The sequence below is a fragment of the Bombina bombina genome, chromosome 6, assembly GCF_027579735.1.
Source record: "Bombina bombina isolate aBomBom1 chromosome 6, aBomBom1.pri, whole genome shotgun sequence".
NCBI classification, from domain to species: Eukaryota; Metazoa; Chordata; class Amphibia; order Anura; family Bombinatoridae; genus Bombina; species Bombina bombina.
The window spans coordinates 961,103,666-961,119,329 of record NC_069504.1 but is presented as its reverse complement, the minus strand read 5'-3'; the positions used below and the strand labels follow the sequence as shown (position 1 = coordinate 961,119,329).

The following is a 15,664-nucleotide window of genomic DNA, read 5'->3' as shown; positions in this document are numbered from 1 at the left end:
TATGTGGCTTTATACAAATGTTGGGGGTCATAGCATTTTATTAATTTTGTTGCCAAAGTATGCATCCCCTGCCTCAAACTCTCAATGTCACAAACTGTCATGCGACACCAGACATTAACAATATATGCCACACTGGGAAAAAAGCTGCATTTACCTCAATAATTGTTTAAAAACCATGACAGTTCAATTCATTTTAAAAGTATATCCAATAAAGAAGGTGTCATTATAATCCACAGTACTCTGTCATGCTACATCTGTATGAGTTAAGACAAAATATAAAGCATATTGTTTTTACTAGGTAGCATGTTGCAGGGTTCTGGATATTGCAAAATGTTTTTTAGCCTCTCTGGGGCAGTAAAAAAAAAAATGTATTCTGGGATAAAATACAGGAAAATATATAATGAAAATACATTGCAGCCTTTTTAATAAACATAAATAAACATTTAAAGTGGAATTACATATTCAATTTAATGTCCTTTTAACGCTCTTGAAAAAGCTGCCCCTCTTTCAGTTTTGTTCTCATTTTAAGTAAAGAACACCAAACCCTTATGGTTACCTGCCAATCAGGGCCGGCCCTAGCCATTGCGGGGCCCAAGGCAGGATGACAAAATGTGGCCCCCTTTATCCCCACCTCCAAGCCCACACAATCTCTGCCCCAACCCCGCCACAACCATGCTCAATCTCCGCCCAACCCCACCCAATCTCCGCCCCCAACATTTTTACAAATAAAAAAAAATGGGAGAAAAATCATTTAAGGTAATGCACAACATTTTAAATAAAAAAACATATAAATCCACTAAAGAGGAGCACTATAACATTGTAAATATTGCAATATACCATTTGTACTATTGGAACAACGGTTTATGTATATAATGAAGAATTATGCTGACAATTAGGAACAGCTGAGTTGAACTGTGCCTTATTTTTATGTTTTTTTCTTATGATAATAAGAACATTACAGAGATGCCAGGGCCGCCTCAGCAAGTGCAAGTCCCTAGGCAGAATGACAGCACGGGCCTCTACCCAGAACAAAAAAATACTTAAAAGAAATGGGGCAATGCACTGTACCACACAAACACAGTGCACACACAGATATACTTATATACACATACATCCACACTCAGACACATATACACACACAGAGATACTTATATACACATACATCCACACTCAGACACATATACACACACAGAGATACTTATATACACATACATCCACACTCAGACACATATACACACACAGAGATACTTATATACACATACATCCACACACTCAGACACATATACACACAGAGAGATACTTATATACACATACATCCACACACTCAGACACATATACACACACAGAGATACTTATATACACATACATCCACACACTCAGACACATATACACACACAGAGATACTTATATACACATACATCCACACTCAGACACATATACACACACAGAGATACTTATATACACATACATCCACACTCAGACACATATACACACACAGAGATACTTATATACACATACATCCACACTCAGACACATATACACACACAGAGATACTTATATACACATACATCCACACACTCAGACACATATACACACACACAGATAGCCCCACACACACAGATAGCCCACACACAGATAGCCCACACACTCACATACACACAATGCATTTTAGTGGTGGACACATTTTAGTCTAGGTCTAATTGTCAAATTGAGATTGATAATTATATAAAAGTAAATTTATTTATCACAACAGTGGGATGTATTATTTTTGAATGTCACAGAAATCAAAGCACTTGCCATACCACAAATTAATGGTAAATGCCATAAATTAATCGCAAGAAATACAGAAAAAACAGCTTCATTAGCATCAGAAACTCTTTAAACACATATACTATAACCTTAGTCTTTGTGCTCCTCTTAGCTTGTCTCCCCAAATTACCTTATACAAATTTATTTGAAGATGATATTGCCAAGATGACATCACAGAGTGCATACTTGTATTACCCACCTTCTTATTTTGCATATGTGTATGTATATATACATAGATATAGATCCAGAAAGAAGCGCACTCCATAGGTCTTGTTTTGGCAAAATGTCACTTTAATGTGAACGTTTTTGAGTCTAAAAGACTTGTCCTCAGACAAACAGTGTACCTCACTGGGAAACAATCAGAGTAGAAAAGGAGGGGAGGGAATGAAAGTTAATCCAGCATACGGCTGCACTAGACATGTTTTCAGCTTCTCCCATGTACAGTTAACCCTAGCTTACCTTCCGTACTGCAGGAATAGTAGTTCTCCACTGACTAGTACATGGGAGAAGCTGAAAACACATCTAGTGAGGCTGTATGCAGGATTTGCTTTAATTCCCTCCCCTCCTTTTCTACTCTGCTTGTTTCTCAGTGAGCTCCAGTGACAAAGCAGTGCTAAATAAATGTGGTGAACATCACATTGGAGAGAGTATTGTAAAATGTGCAGTAGATAGTGACATAGCAGTGCTAAATACAAGTGGTGAGCATCACACTGGAGAGAGTAGTGTACCTTGTGCAGCAGATAGTGACATATCAGTGCTAAATACATGTAGCTACATGCTACATCTCCTGGCCAGCCCCTGACTACTCTACTCATCTTTTCCTCTGCTGCTCTGCGTCCTCCTCCCCCTGGTCCCAGTCCCACACACATTGAGCACATTATCAATAATAATAATGTTCTCATGTTGATGTCCTGTTTTACTTTTACTTTGGCACTGTATATTTTCTCTATTTATTCTTTATCTACATTGGACTATAAAATCTTAAAAAAAAATAAAAAAATACAAGCTGGCTGGCAACCCTATCCCTGGCTTGGCTTTTCCATTTGTATACCTAATTCACTGCCATATGATCATAATACTGCAGATCTGACCCACATATATATATATATACATACACATATTATATACAGTATATATATATATATATATATATATATATATATATATATATATATATATATATATATATATATATGGTCTGGGCACATTTCACTTTTTTGCCCTGTTAAAAGATACTACAATATAGTCCCCTACTATCTGTGTGTAACATTGGTACTGAACAGCTGACATTACAAACATGACTCAGGAGAGACCCAGTACACAATGGGAGAATGTTATATGTACACCACATGCTGCACTTGCATGCAGCATATTGATTTAGGGTAATTTAATGCAAATCCCCTCAGGGGTTTTCTTATTTTTGCTGTTATTCCATTATATACTGATTAATGCTCCATCTAGAGAAGGTACATTTAAAGAATTAATAACTGATGTATTTACTCACTATTAAAACATCCTAGAAGCATCTGAATTGCACCAGCTCACTTCTTTAAAGGTACTATTTAATGCCCCTCCCTCCTAGTAAGGGCACCGCCATTTTGGTACCTAGGTTACAGAACCATGTTGTTAATTCCTTTAAATATTATCTGAGAACTGACACAGTCTAGTATCAAACCTATACTTTATAAACTGAACCCACAATATTGCATTTTAAAGTCACGGCTACTATTGGTGTAGTATTGTGAATATATATATATACACATACAGGTGGCCCTCGGTTTACGCCGGTTCAATTTGTGCCGTTTCAGATTAACAACCTTTTTTTTCCAGTCATGTGACTGCTATTGAAAAGCATTGAAAAGCAGTGCACTAATTAAAATAGCCAGTAAGTGGAGCTGTCCGGTTGTGTTGCAGCAAAGTTATGCAACTTAGCAGACTGAAATTAATCTGTGTACACAGTACAGACATTAGCTATCGAGCAGCTTTCAAGCAACAAGATCTAGCAGTCACTTCCCTATTATCTTCCTGTCCAGCTGCTTGAGGTGAAGGTGCCTAACTGCCTATTAATCACTCCAGATTGAAATGCATAGAATAGGTGCAGACCCATTATTATCTAACATGCTAACAATGCAGAGAACTGTTTGCAGAAAAATGCAAGTAAAAAAAAATGTTTTTGTTCATTAAACTTAGTTTGATGATACAGTCTGTTGTGTGATTATTTAATTAGGTTTATAATGCTGTTTTGCATTTAAAGTCTTAATTTCAAAGCTTTAAAAATAATGTATTAGGTGTTACTTATGACAATTTTGAGAGGGGCCTGGAATCTAACTCCCCCATTTCCCATTGACTTACATTATAAACTGGGTTTCAATTTACAACAGTTTTGATTTACAACCATTCCTTCTGGAATCTAACCCCAGCATAAACTGAGGGCTACCTGTATATATATATATATATATATATATATATATATATATATATATATATATATATATATATATATATATATATATAAAACACATTTTCATGAACTTCTATACATAACAATATTGTTTTGTTTTTTGTTTAATATCAATAATAATAATAAGAATACCACCTATTAATTTTTTTAGGGCTCAAAAGCTATTACTTATATTTAATCACAAAGAAAATAATTTTTTAATCATGAAGAAAATAATTTACTGTGGACCAAATTTACTTAATAAGAGTCAGGGGGCTGTTTTCCCACTGATGGCCTAAATACAGTGGACTCTGGGGAGCTGTCCCACGACAAAACAGCAGAAGCTGCATATCCCCCCTGGCAGGTCTTGGGGTAATTTGCATCCACAGAATTACAAACATTAAAATGATGATAATATAGAACATTGTCAATAGATATCATTGCATACAGGGAGTGCAGAATTATTAGGCAAGTTGTATTTTTGAGGATTAATTTTATTATTGAACAACAACCATGTTCTCAATGAACCCAAAAAACTCATTAATATCAAAGCTGAATAGTTTTGGAAGTAGTTTTTAGTTTGTTTTTAGTTATAGCTATTTTAGGGGGATATCTGTGTGTGCAGGTGACTATTACTGTGCATAATTATTAGGCAACATAACAAAAAACAAATATATACCCATTTCAATTATTTATTTTTACCAGTGAAACCAATATAACATCTCAACATTCACAAATATACATTTCTGACATTCAAAAACAAAACAAAAACAAATCAGTGACCAATATAGCCACCTTTCTTTGCAAGGACACTCAAAAGCCTGCCATCCATGGATTCTGTCAGTGTTTTGATCTGTTCACCATCAACATTGCGTGCAGCAGCAACCACAGCCTCCCAGACACTGTTCAGAGAGGTGTACTGTTTTCCCTCCTTGTAAATCTCACATTTGATGATGGACCACAGGTTCTCAATGGGGTTCAGATCAGGTGAACAAGGAGGCCATGTCATTAGATTTTCTTCTTTTATACCCTTTCTTGCCAGCCACGCTGTGGAGTACTTGGACGCGTGTGATGGAGCATTGTCCTGCATGAAAATCATGTTTTTCTTGAAGGATGCAGACTTCTTCCTGTACCACTGCTTGAAGAAGGTGTCTTCCAGAAACTGGCAGTAGGACTGGGAGTTGAGCTTGACTCCATCCTCAACCCGAAAAGGCCCCACAAGCTCATCTTTGATGATACCAGCCGATACCAGTACTCCACCTTCACCTTGCTGGCGTCTGAGTCAGACTGGAGCTCTCTGCCCTTTACCAATCCAGCCACGGGCCCATCCATCTGGCCCATCAAGACTCACTCTCATTTCATCAGTCCATAAAACCTTATAAAAATCAGTCTTGAGATATTTCTTGGCCCAGTCTTGACGTTTCAGCTTGTGTCTCTTGTTCAGTGGTGGTCGTCTTTCAGCCTTTCTTACCTTGGCCATGTCTCTGAGTATTGCACACCTTGTGCTTTTGGGCACTCCAGTGATGTTGCAGCTCTGAAATATGGCCAAACTGGTGGCAAGTGGCATCTTGGCAGCTGCACGCTTGACTTTTCTCAGTTCATGGGCAGTTATTTTGCGCCTTGGTTTTTCCACATGCTTCTTGCGACCCTGTTGACTATTTTGAATGAAACGCTTGATTGTTCGATGATCACGCTTCAGAAGCTTTGCAATTTTAAGAGTGCTGCATCCCTCTGCAAGATATCTCACTATTTTTGACTTTTCTGAGCCTGTCAAGTCCTTCTTTTGACCCATTTTGCCAAAGGAAAGGAAGTTGCCTAATAATTATGCACACCTGATATAGGGTGTTGATGTCATTAGACCACACCCCTTCTCATTACAGAGATGCACATCACCTAATATGCTTAATTGGTAGTAGGCTTTCGAGCCTATACAGCTTGGAGTAAGACAACATGCATAAAGAGGATGATGTGGTCAAAATACTCATTTGCCTAATAATTCTGCACTCCCTGTATAAGGAACAATATTCCACTACCTTAACGCCCACGCTTATAGCCCCGCCATTTTTGTAATTTGCATGAGAGTTTATTTATTTTTATTTTTTTTCAATTTACCTGATTACTCTGCTTTTAAATAGCTCTCTGCTTGTTTTGTTTTTTTTCTTCCTTTTTCTTTAGTACTGCAGGGTTATACATTTAATTTTAGGCCCTATGCCTCCCATATACTTGCATAGCAGCACACTCTAGCAGATCTCCATTAGATAAGAGATGAATCAGAGTCAGACCTGTAAAGGCCTCAGTACACAGGCCATACAAGCTTGCTATCTAATATGTACTACATTAAATGCTTCAGGAGAGCCTCTCTACACAAGTCAATATCACAGAGCATAAAACTGAACAAAACTCTCAAATGAATCTGCCGTCTAGCTGCATATTTGGGGCTATTGCCCTGCCTTTGCATCCATATCAACTCTGCTCCCCGTCTCCAGACTCCAGCAGAGAGATTCCAAGCACAATATGTAGCATGTCCTGGGCCTTTGCCTCCTTCCTACCTTCACCTTGCTGCTTGAGTGTCACCATGCCACGCCGGCCGCTACAATGACTTATTATTACACATGTCTACACGCCGGCTGCTGTACCCTCCGCCTCCTGCCTGCTGCTGCCTTCTAACTGTGCGCAGAAAAAACATGCGCCCCAAAAATTTAAATAAAAATGTCGGAAAAAAATAATAATTAAAAAGTGGCAGCGCACGCACACAAAAAATAATTATATATATAAAAAAAATGTTTGTTTATACTCTCACGGCGGGGCACCCCTAATCGCGGAGCCCGAGACGGCCGCCTCAATCACCTTGCCCAAAGGCGGCCCTGCTGCCAATATGCGTTTTATCTTCTTGTATCTACATGGTACTTACTTATGCATACATGCCTAGATCGTGCTAGCCAGTCAGACTCTCACCCAATCGGAAATTCATAGAAGAGAAGCTAAAAACCTGTTTTCCACTGTATGGTCAGTTTTTACCCAGACTGCTTCTCTGTTAGGCCCTTGTGTTTTTATTTATAATACTATGATGCACTCTCGCTACCACACAGCATTCTGTGCTCTTTATAAGCTAGGCTAGTGTTTCTTAACCACAGTCATCAAGTACCCCCAACAAGCCAGGTTTTAATTATAGCTGAACTATAGCACAGGTGAAGTAATCAGATGATCAGTAACCATGGTTACTAACCTGCTCTCATCCATCAGCTGATTATTTCACCTGTGCTCAAGTTCAGCTATAATGAAATTCTGGCCTGTCGGGGCTACTTGAGGACGGCGGTTGAGAAACACTGAGCTAGGCCATTTGCATCGTTATTTTGCTTTGCTTCGCTTCATTAAATTGGTGCATTTTCTTAAAAGGGACATGAAGTCCACATTTTTATTTCATGATTTAGAAAGAGCGTGCAATTTTTAAATAACTTTCCAATTTACTTCTGTTCTGTAATTTGATTCATTCTCTTGAATAGGCTTAGTAACTACTGACTTGTGTGATTGGCTCACCCATGTGCATTGCTATTTATTCAACAAATGATATCTAAAGAATGAAGCAAATTAGATAATAGTAGTACATTGAAAAGTTGTTTAAAATTATATTCGCTATCTGAACAATGAAAGAAATCCTTTAGATTTTCATGTCCCTTTACCGTGATTATTTTATTATGTTTGTGCTTTTGTGAAAATCAGCTTTATGTGACGTTTTTGAGTGCATACATAATTTTAGGAATTTAAATGACCATTAACCCCTTAACGCCATATCGATATATCCTGTACATTGTGTATAGTTTTTGGCCCTTTCTTACCGAAAGAAGTGAGATGCGCCATAATAACAACCTCACTGCTGGATGCATCGGCCTGTATTCTGTCAGTGATAGCCACACTGTTTATTTTTTTTTGAGAGAGATATATATTTTTATTGAATTTTAAGTTTACAACAAGAAAAACATACATAACAAATATATATATACGTAGATAGATTGATTGATAGATAGATCTATATATATTGTCACATTACAATATTATACAAAAGCAATAAACAAATAATTTGTCACAGGACAAAACTAAATGAAAAACAATGCACTCAATGGGGCCGATTTATCAAGCTCCATACGGAGCTTGAAGCCTCTTGTTTCCGGCAATCCTTCAGGCTCGCGGGAAACAGAAGTTATGAAGCAGTGGTCTAAAGACCGCTGTTCCATAACTTGTCCGCCTGCTCTGAAGCAGCGGACAGAAATCAACCTGATCGAATACGATCAGTTTGATTGACACCCCCTGCTAGCGAATCTGCCGGGTGGCCGCATTGCGACAGCAGTTCACAAGAACTGCTGATGCAATGATATACGCTGTCGGCATTTATCGATGTGCAGCGGACATGATACGCTACATTGTATTATGTCTGCTCACACATTAATAAATATACCCCAATGACTACAGAAGATACATACAGTCCATACTCCAAACTAGTGAACATAATCATCCTTGCATAATGCAGATAGTATCCCAGTAGTGTAGATATAATCATATTTATAATACAAGTGACAGAGAGGAGTAGGAGCTAAACTATGTGATATTTAATATTCAAGGAATATACCAGGTGAAATCGCTGCCATCTGCATCTTGTTACCCCTAAGGTGTTCTGTCCAAGTAAAATTCCACATTGAGGACAAAATCTAGTTTACCCATTTAAATATAATGCGGTTTTCCCAATTGGAGAGTTCTTGTCACCAGCTGTTTCCATTCGTTGAGGGATGGGCACTGTATTTATTTCCAATAACAAGGAATCAGACGTTTTGTGCCATTCAGCATTATCTTAAACAAAGTGCTTTTATATTTACATTTTATAAAGGGAGGTGTCAGAATGACTGAAGCACCTTGCTGTCACACCAAATATGGCAAAGGGGAGAGCCCCGCTATTTAACCCCTTTAATTGAAAATGACAACAGACGTACAGGGTATATAGGCTATCATTAAGGGGTAAAATACAATAATCAAGTGCATAAGAAAATACAGTACAATTGCTCTCCCCTAGTTTAAACAGCTTCAAGTGCTCCCTAAAGACTCTACTATTCAGGGATGCATACAACCTACACTAACCTTTCCTACCTCCATTGCTTTCCCCTTAAACCCCTTAGAATATAAGCCTATGAGCCCAGCTGTTTGCAGATCGCCTTTATAAGAGCCGACTACAATAGTGCAACTCTCGGCAGGGCCCTCTACCCATTTGATCCCTATAAATGTTATCCTGTATAGACTATGTTTATAGCACTGCCGAATCTGTTGGCCCTCTACAAATACCTGATAATAATAATAATTATTAAATGACTAAAATTAGATTTTTTTTTCTGATTTCAAAATGTATTTCAATTTGCTGTCCCTCTGTATCATGTGACAGCCATCTGCCAATAACAAACTCATATAAGTATACACTGTGAACATTTGCACATGCTCAGTAGGACCTGGTGCTTCAGATACTGTGCAAATAAAAAGAATGTACACAATTTGATAATGGAAGAAATTATAAAAGCCTCCTAAAACTGTATCATGAAAGTTTAATTTTGACGTTGGTGTCCCTTTAAAGGGACACTGTACCCAAAATTTTTCTTTCATGATTCAGATTGAGCATGAAATTTTAAGCAAATTTCTAATTTACTCCTATTATCAAATTTTCTTCATTCTCTTGGTATCTTTATTTGAAATGCAAGAATGTAAGTTTAGATGCCGGCCCACTTTTGCTGAACAACCTGGGTTGTCCTTGCTGATTGGTGGATAAATTCATCCACCAATAAAAAAGTGCTTTCCAGAGTACTGAAACCAAAAAAAAAGCTTAGATGCCTTCTTTTTCAAATAATGATAGCAAGAGAACGAAGAAAAATTGATAATAGGAGTAAATTAGAAAGTTGCTTAAAATTGCATGCTCTTTCTGAATTACAAAAGAAAAAATTTGGGTACAGTGTCCCTTTAAGTTATACTCTGCACTTCTGACCTCCATGTTGTAGGTTTGCTGGCACTTAAAGGGACACTAAACCCAAAATGTTTCTGTCATGATTCAGATAGAGAATACAATTTTAAACAACATTCCAATTTACTTCTATTATCTAATTTGCTGCATTCTTTAGATATCCTTTGTTGAAGATATAGTAATGCACATGGGTGAGCCAATCACACGAAGCATCTATGTGCAGCAACCAATCAGCAGCTACTGATGCTATCTAGATATGCTTTTCAGCAAAGGATATTAAGAGAATGAAGCAAATTAGATAATAGAAGTAAATTAGAAAGTTGTTTAAAACCACATGCTCTTTCTGAATCATGAAAGAAAAAAAATGTGGGTTTCATGTCCCTTAAATGTTTATTATTCATTATGGAGATAGTAGAGGCAAAACTCATTAATGGGTCTCTCCAGTCTCTAGTTTTCTGATGATTTATATCCTTATAGGCTCTAACTCTACACTGGTCTATTGCTCCTCCAGACTGTGACAGCAGTCTCAGGTCATCTATGTGCAACATAGTTCCTAGATCTTTTGAAGCGAAAGGAAAATATTTTCAATAATATCCTTTATTATTTGTCAGGCAACCAAGCAATTAAATAAACTCTTTTGTAAGGAGGGCAGATTGCTAATGGTGGAATTGGCCAGAGTTACTTTACATTATACAAATTAACACCTCGTAAAAAAATTAAATTGTAATCATAATTTTAGACTACAATTACATAGAAAATTAGTAACTAATTCATTTATTATAACTATATAGTACTGAAATGTACAGAAAGGATATATTTATGTGAACAGACATAGTAGTATATGATATTCTCCTTTCTCCTCTGACAATTTTGGATCAATGTTAATCTTGCATCTTTGGCCCTTCCATCCTCTACTGTGTTACCAGTTTGTTTATTGTTCTAAGCAGTTAAAGGGACATGAAACCCAAATGTTTTATTTCATGATTTAGAAAGAGCGTGCAATTTTAAACAACTTTCTAATTTACTTCTATTATCTAATTGCTTCATTCTCTTGATATCCTTTGCTAAAAAAGCATATCTAGATAGACTCAGTAGCTGCTGATTGGTGGCTGCACATAGATGCCTCATGTGATTGGCTCACCCATGTGCATTGCTATTTCTTCAACAAAGGATATCTAAAGAATGAAGCAAAATAGATAATAGAAGTAAATTGCAATGTTGTTTAAAATGGTATTCTCTACCTGAATCCTGAAAGAAAATGTTTGGGTTTAACTTTAAAAAAAAAACAGGTAGATGAATGAACTTGAATCCGCTGCACAAAATAACATAAGGATAGTTGCCAGTGGCCACCTGGAGAGTCAGGAGACACTTCTTAGTAAATTTTGCCCAGTGGGATCTAGGCATTATGGCTTATAAATAAGACATTATTGTAATCTAGGTAAGTTGAAGATAAGCCCTTTTCATCAGCAGCAACCATTTTTTTGGTTACGTTCCCAAACAGAAGAGGAACATCAGAGCTGATCCAGAGCTGTCTGACCACAAGAAACGATCTTGTTCCCGGAAAATGTGCAGCATGTTTGTGCTTCCCAAATGCCTTCTCTATAATGTAGGTCTATCTGATTAAAAGGAACATTGTGCATGACTCATCTCATAAGAAAAGTATTAGAAACAATCCAATTTTTAAAAACGCATTATTTCTATAAATCTATAACAAACTACTTTCATTTTGAAAGGCCATGAAGCTCCCAACTTTTCTATCATTGAATTTGAAAAATCATTTCTTAAAAACTACACCCAGGTTTGTGCTCCTGAAAAATGGATGCACTATATTTTAAAATGTGTTTATTTTTTCATTTACATTTATAAACTCCCTTTGTCTCTAATATTGGTAGAGTTGTGTTCAGAACTTTGGGAGCTGTACAAAGTGTGCATTATTGCCAGTGGTGTGGAGCAAACAATAAAATGTGAAACTCTGGAAGAATTTCAAAGACACATTTTTGAGAAAGGATAGTAAAAACATTCTTGAATATGTATTGCTATGAATGTCCTATTTTAGTTATGTGATAGAAAATGTGAGTGTTTCATCTCCTTCAAATGCTTTAAATATGACTAACCTGTGTAAATTAATTTATTTTTGCTTCTTTGCACATGCAGATATTTACAGTTTAATCAGTTTAATTTTTGTTTTTTCTTGCTCTGCTTGGTCCAGAAATTATGTTTTCCAGAGAAGATTTATCAGATTTGATGGACAGAACTTAATGTATTTTGCCAATGATAAGGTAAGAAAAAAAGAGATGGAAATGGGTAATATCCATTTATTGTCTTTATTTTCCCTTTCTTCTAATCTTTGAATATCTCTTTTCTTTTTACTTGCACTATCTAAGGAACGGCACAAAATGCTCAGGTAACTAATATGGCACATTTATTGAAGGAGATATTTTTCTAGATGATAAATTATGTGATGCACAAAGCTCAGTGATAATATTACACCATTTGGCTAACATGGAGGGCCACAATGCATTGACAGCTAAGTGTTTAAAGGAATATTCAACCCACTACTAATACAGATTCCTGCCTATTCTGTTAAGAGGAGTGACAGCTGTCAAATCATTTGAGGACATACTGTAGGTAGTAGATGCACATGGACCAAGTTGAGTACAGTAACGAGATATGGAAACAGGATTCATTTAGTTGAAACATATCTTTATTTTTAATTTATTTTTAATAAGTGATTTAGGAAAATAATTATAAGTCGTAATATGTAGTGTCCAAGTCAACACCTTAATATCAACCATCCTGGTTTTCAATTTTTCTGTACCAGAAAATACTGCAGACTAGATTGTTATACCCCTAATGAAAAGTGAGCAAAACAGGTGTTCTTTCGAATCTAGAGCTGGGACTATGGAATTATATGCAGAGGTTACTATACACTAGAGCAGCGGTTCCCAACCTTTTTTCTCTCCTGTACCCCTTGATTAGGCTTTACATTTATGAGTACCCCCTCTCTTCATTACCCCCACCCATCCCTCAAAATAAAGGAAGCACTTTTTTATAGGGGAGGTAAGCTATACCTGAATTGCATACGACTGTACGTGTATCAATAGGATTAAAGCTCAGATCTTATTCTCAGGAGTCCTGCTGTGTGGCTGGTGCCCCTGGCAGCTGCCTGGTTGCTCCTAAACAAGGCCCTGTGGGAGAGTCAAAGTGTAATGATCATAAAAATAAATATTTAAATTTGTGAGATCAGATCGATATTAACCACCCAGCCACTATGAACGTTTTTAGTTGGAAGTGAAGCAATCTGAATCAAGCAAGCACTAGAAGCAGTACTTTACTTACCGGCACTGACTATAACTTATTTGGGGATGCAGACCTGTCTCGCCTGTGTCACTCGCAATCTCAACGGCTCTATCACACGTGTCCACGTAGCTATGCTGCTGCAGTGCCGCTTCTATTTGAGCATTTGCAGTCAAAATTGTGTGCATGGGACAGAGGTGGTTGGAGCAGGAGGCTAAGCTGTCTGGTGACACAGGGTGATCATTAATATGTGGACCGGAGTCATCCACACCCAGTCCACATATTTCAGGTGCAGGGGCTCCCATCTGCCTATATGCCAGGCCAGGACTTCATTTGTCACTTTCCGGCTAAATGCTCCTTCCTTCCACAGTTCCACAATGCTTATTAGTTGATGACCCATTGAGAGTGCCCCCCCGACCCTCTCCCCGCATCTTCCGCCATTACCAACAATATTTTTGCGTACCCCCAACCGGCCTGCCAAGTACCCCCAGGGGTACACGTACCCCAGGTTGGGAACCGCTGCACTAGAGTGACCAGATCTGTGGGATAAAAAAAGAAACACTTCAAAGACAACATGCAACATACTCAAAACAAAGAGGATACATTATTAAACTTGGTTTTGGTTGTAACATTTTCAAACCTCTTATTTTAAATTAAATAATGAATGAAAATAATAGCTGACACTATTATTAATTAACAACTTCACATGCAACATTGCTGAAAACATACAGATAACACTAAGACCAGGCATAATTAACTGTAATTCCTACCAGTCATTACTGGTGATTTTTTTTTTTTACGTTGGGTATGCAGATCACTAAATCTATGTATCGCCCTTTTTATTTTATTTTGTAAAAGGTGTTTCAACATCTCACACAACCCTATCACACGTGGTAGTAAATATAATATTCCCAACAGATATCACTATAATAAAGTATATTAGTAGTAATTAAAAATAAACTCACCGTAATCTCTCTGCTATTCCACTCACTTTCTCTCTAAGCTTTTCAACTGTCTCTACAGATCAACTCTCTATCTGCTGCTCAACTCTCTTTTTGCTCACAAGTCGCCTGCCCCCCCCCCACTACCAATCAAACACCACCAAAAGGCACATAGCCTCCCACCTACTTTTACTGCTGTGCTCCCAGCTTTTTCTCTACAAAGATACCTCCCAGCCATCAACAAGCTTTCATTGTACATGCTAAGGTATTTGTAAATGTATTTCAGACCAGCCCCTAGGTAACTAAACCTTGTGAGGCATTGTCTATTCCAGACCAAAAATAACATGAGCAAGCTCAGATAAATAACTAGGCATGGCTGCATTCCAACAGAAAGCTAAATGGTTCCAGGATTCATAAAATAATTATATATATTGCAGAGATCATTTTTGCTATATAGCTGTATGTACAAATGTTGTTATACTCTATTGTATGTAATTACTACTGATTCTTGCTCTGTGTGTTTTCTGAAACAAGTTGTGTTTGCTTGAGAATGAATCTCTCAAGGGGTGGGTAGGTACAGAAAATGGCAACGCTGAACCTGTGCCAATAAAACTGGTTTGCAATGTTAGACCTCAGGAAAGTGATTTTATTTTTCTGGGTCTCAGGCATCAGTTTAAAAATCCAAGCCTCCAAAGCCCTGAACTTCCAAAAAAAATTAAATAGCTGTTTTGCAGAAACCTGAATTTTAGTATCTCATCTTCCTTTGTAAATTATTTTTATTATTTTTGCACAAACATATAGCACTTTTAAAACAGCCACTTTAAAGTGTCTACATTTTTCTATAAATGTGTTGTTGTGAGTTGGCCTTACACATGAGAAGTCTCTTGGCTTTTAAAATTTCAATTGAATTAATTAGCAGAGTTATTTAGCCTCAGGCTGTCATTGCTGTCAAATTAAATATGGGCATCTATTTATCAAGCCGTCAACCGCAAATACGCTGGAATTCCGCAGGGTAATTGTGGAGAGCTTGATTCGCCTTAGTTATCAAACCCTAAAGACCGGCAAAAGTAGAAATTTGTGACGTAACATACGATCCACCGTTCTCAGTCCGACAAAGATCGATGCTTACGTCATTACAGATGTTTTGAATGCAAATTCGGCACTATCTGACTACTTTTGCTAGTT

General features: G+C 37.2%; 1 protein-coding gene across 3 annotated transcripts in view; it reads left to right on the top strand.

Moving 5' to 3' along the window:
- Window positions 1–15,664, top strand: part of ARAP3 (ArfGAP with RhoGAP domain, ankyrin repeat and PH domain 3) — a 288,603-nt gene that overhangs the window by 150,440 nt on the left and 122,499 nt on the right. For 2 of the 3 annotated variants that reach the window (XM_053718617.1, XM_053718618.1), the window contains 2 exons: window positions 11,743–11,847; window positions 12,451–12,520. In XM_053718617.1, coding sequence (XP_053574592.1) covers window positions 11,743–11,847; window positions 12,451–12,520 — 175 coding nt within the window. The remainder of the gene's footprint in view (window positions 1–11,742; window positions 11,848–12,450; window positions 12,521–15,664) is intronic. The other variant, XM_053718619.1, reaches the window with a different exon arrangement.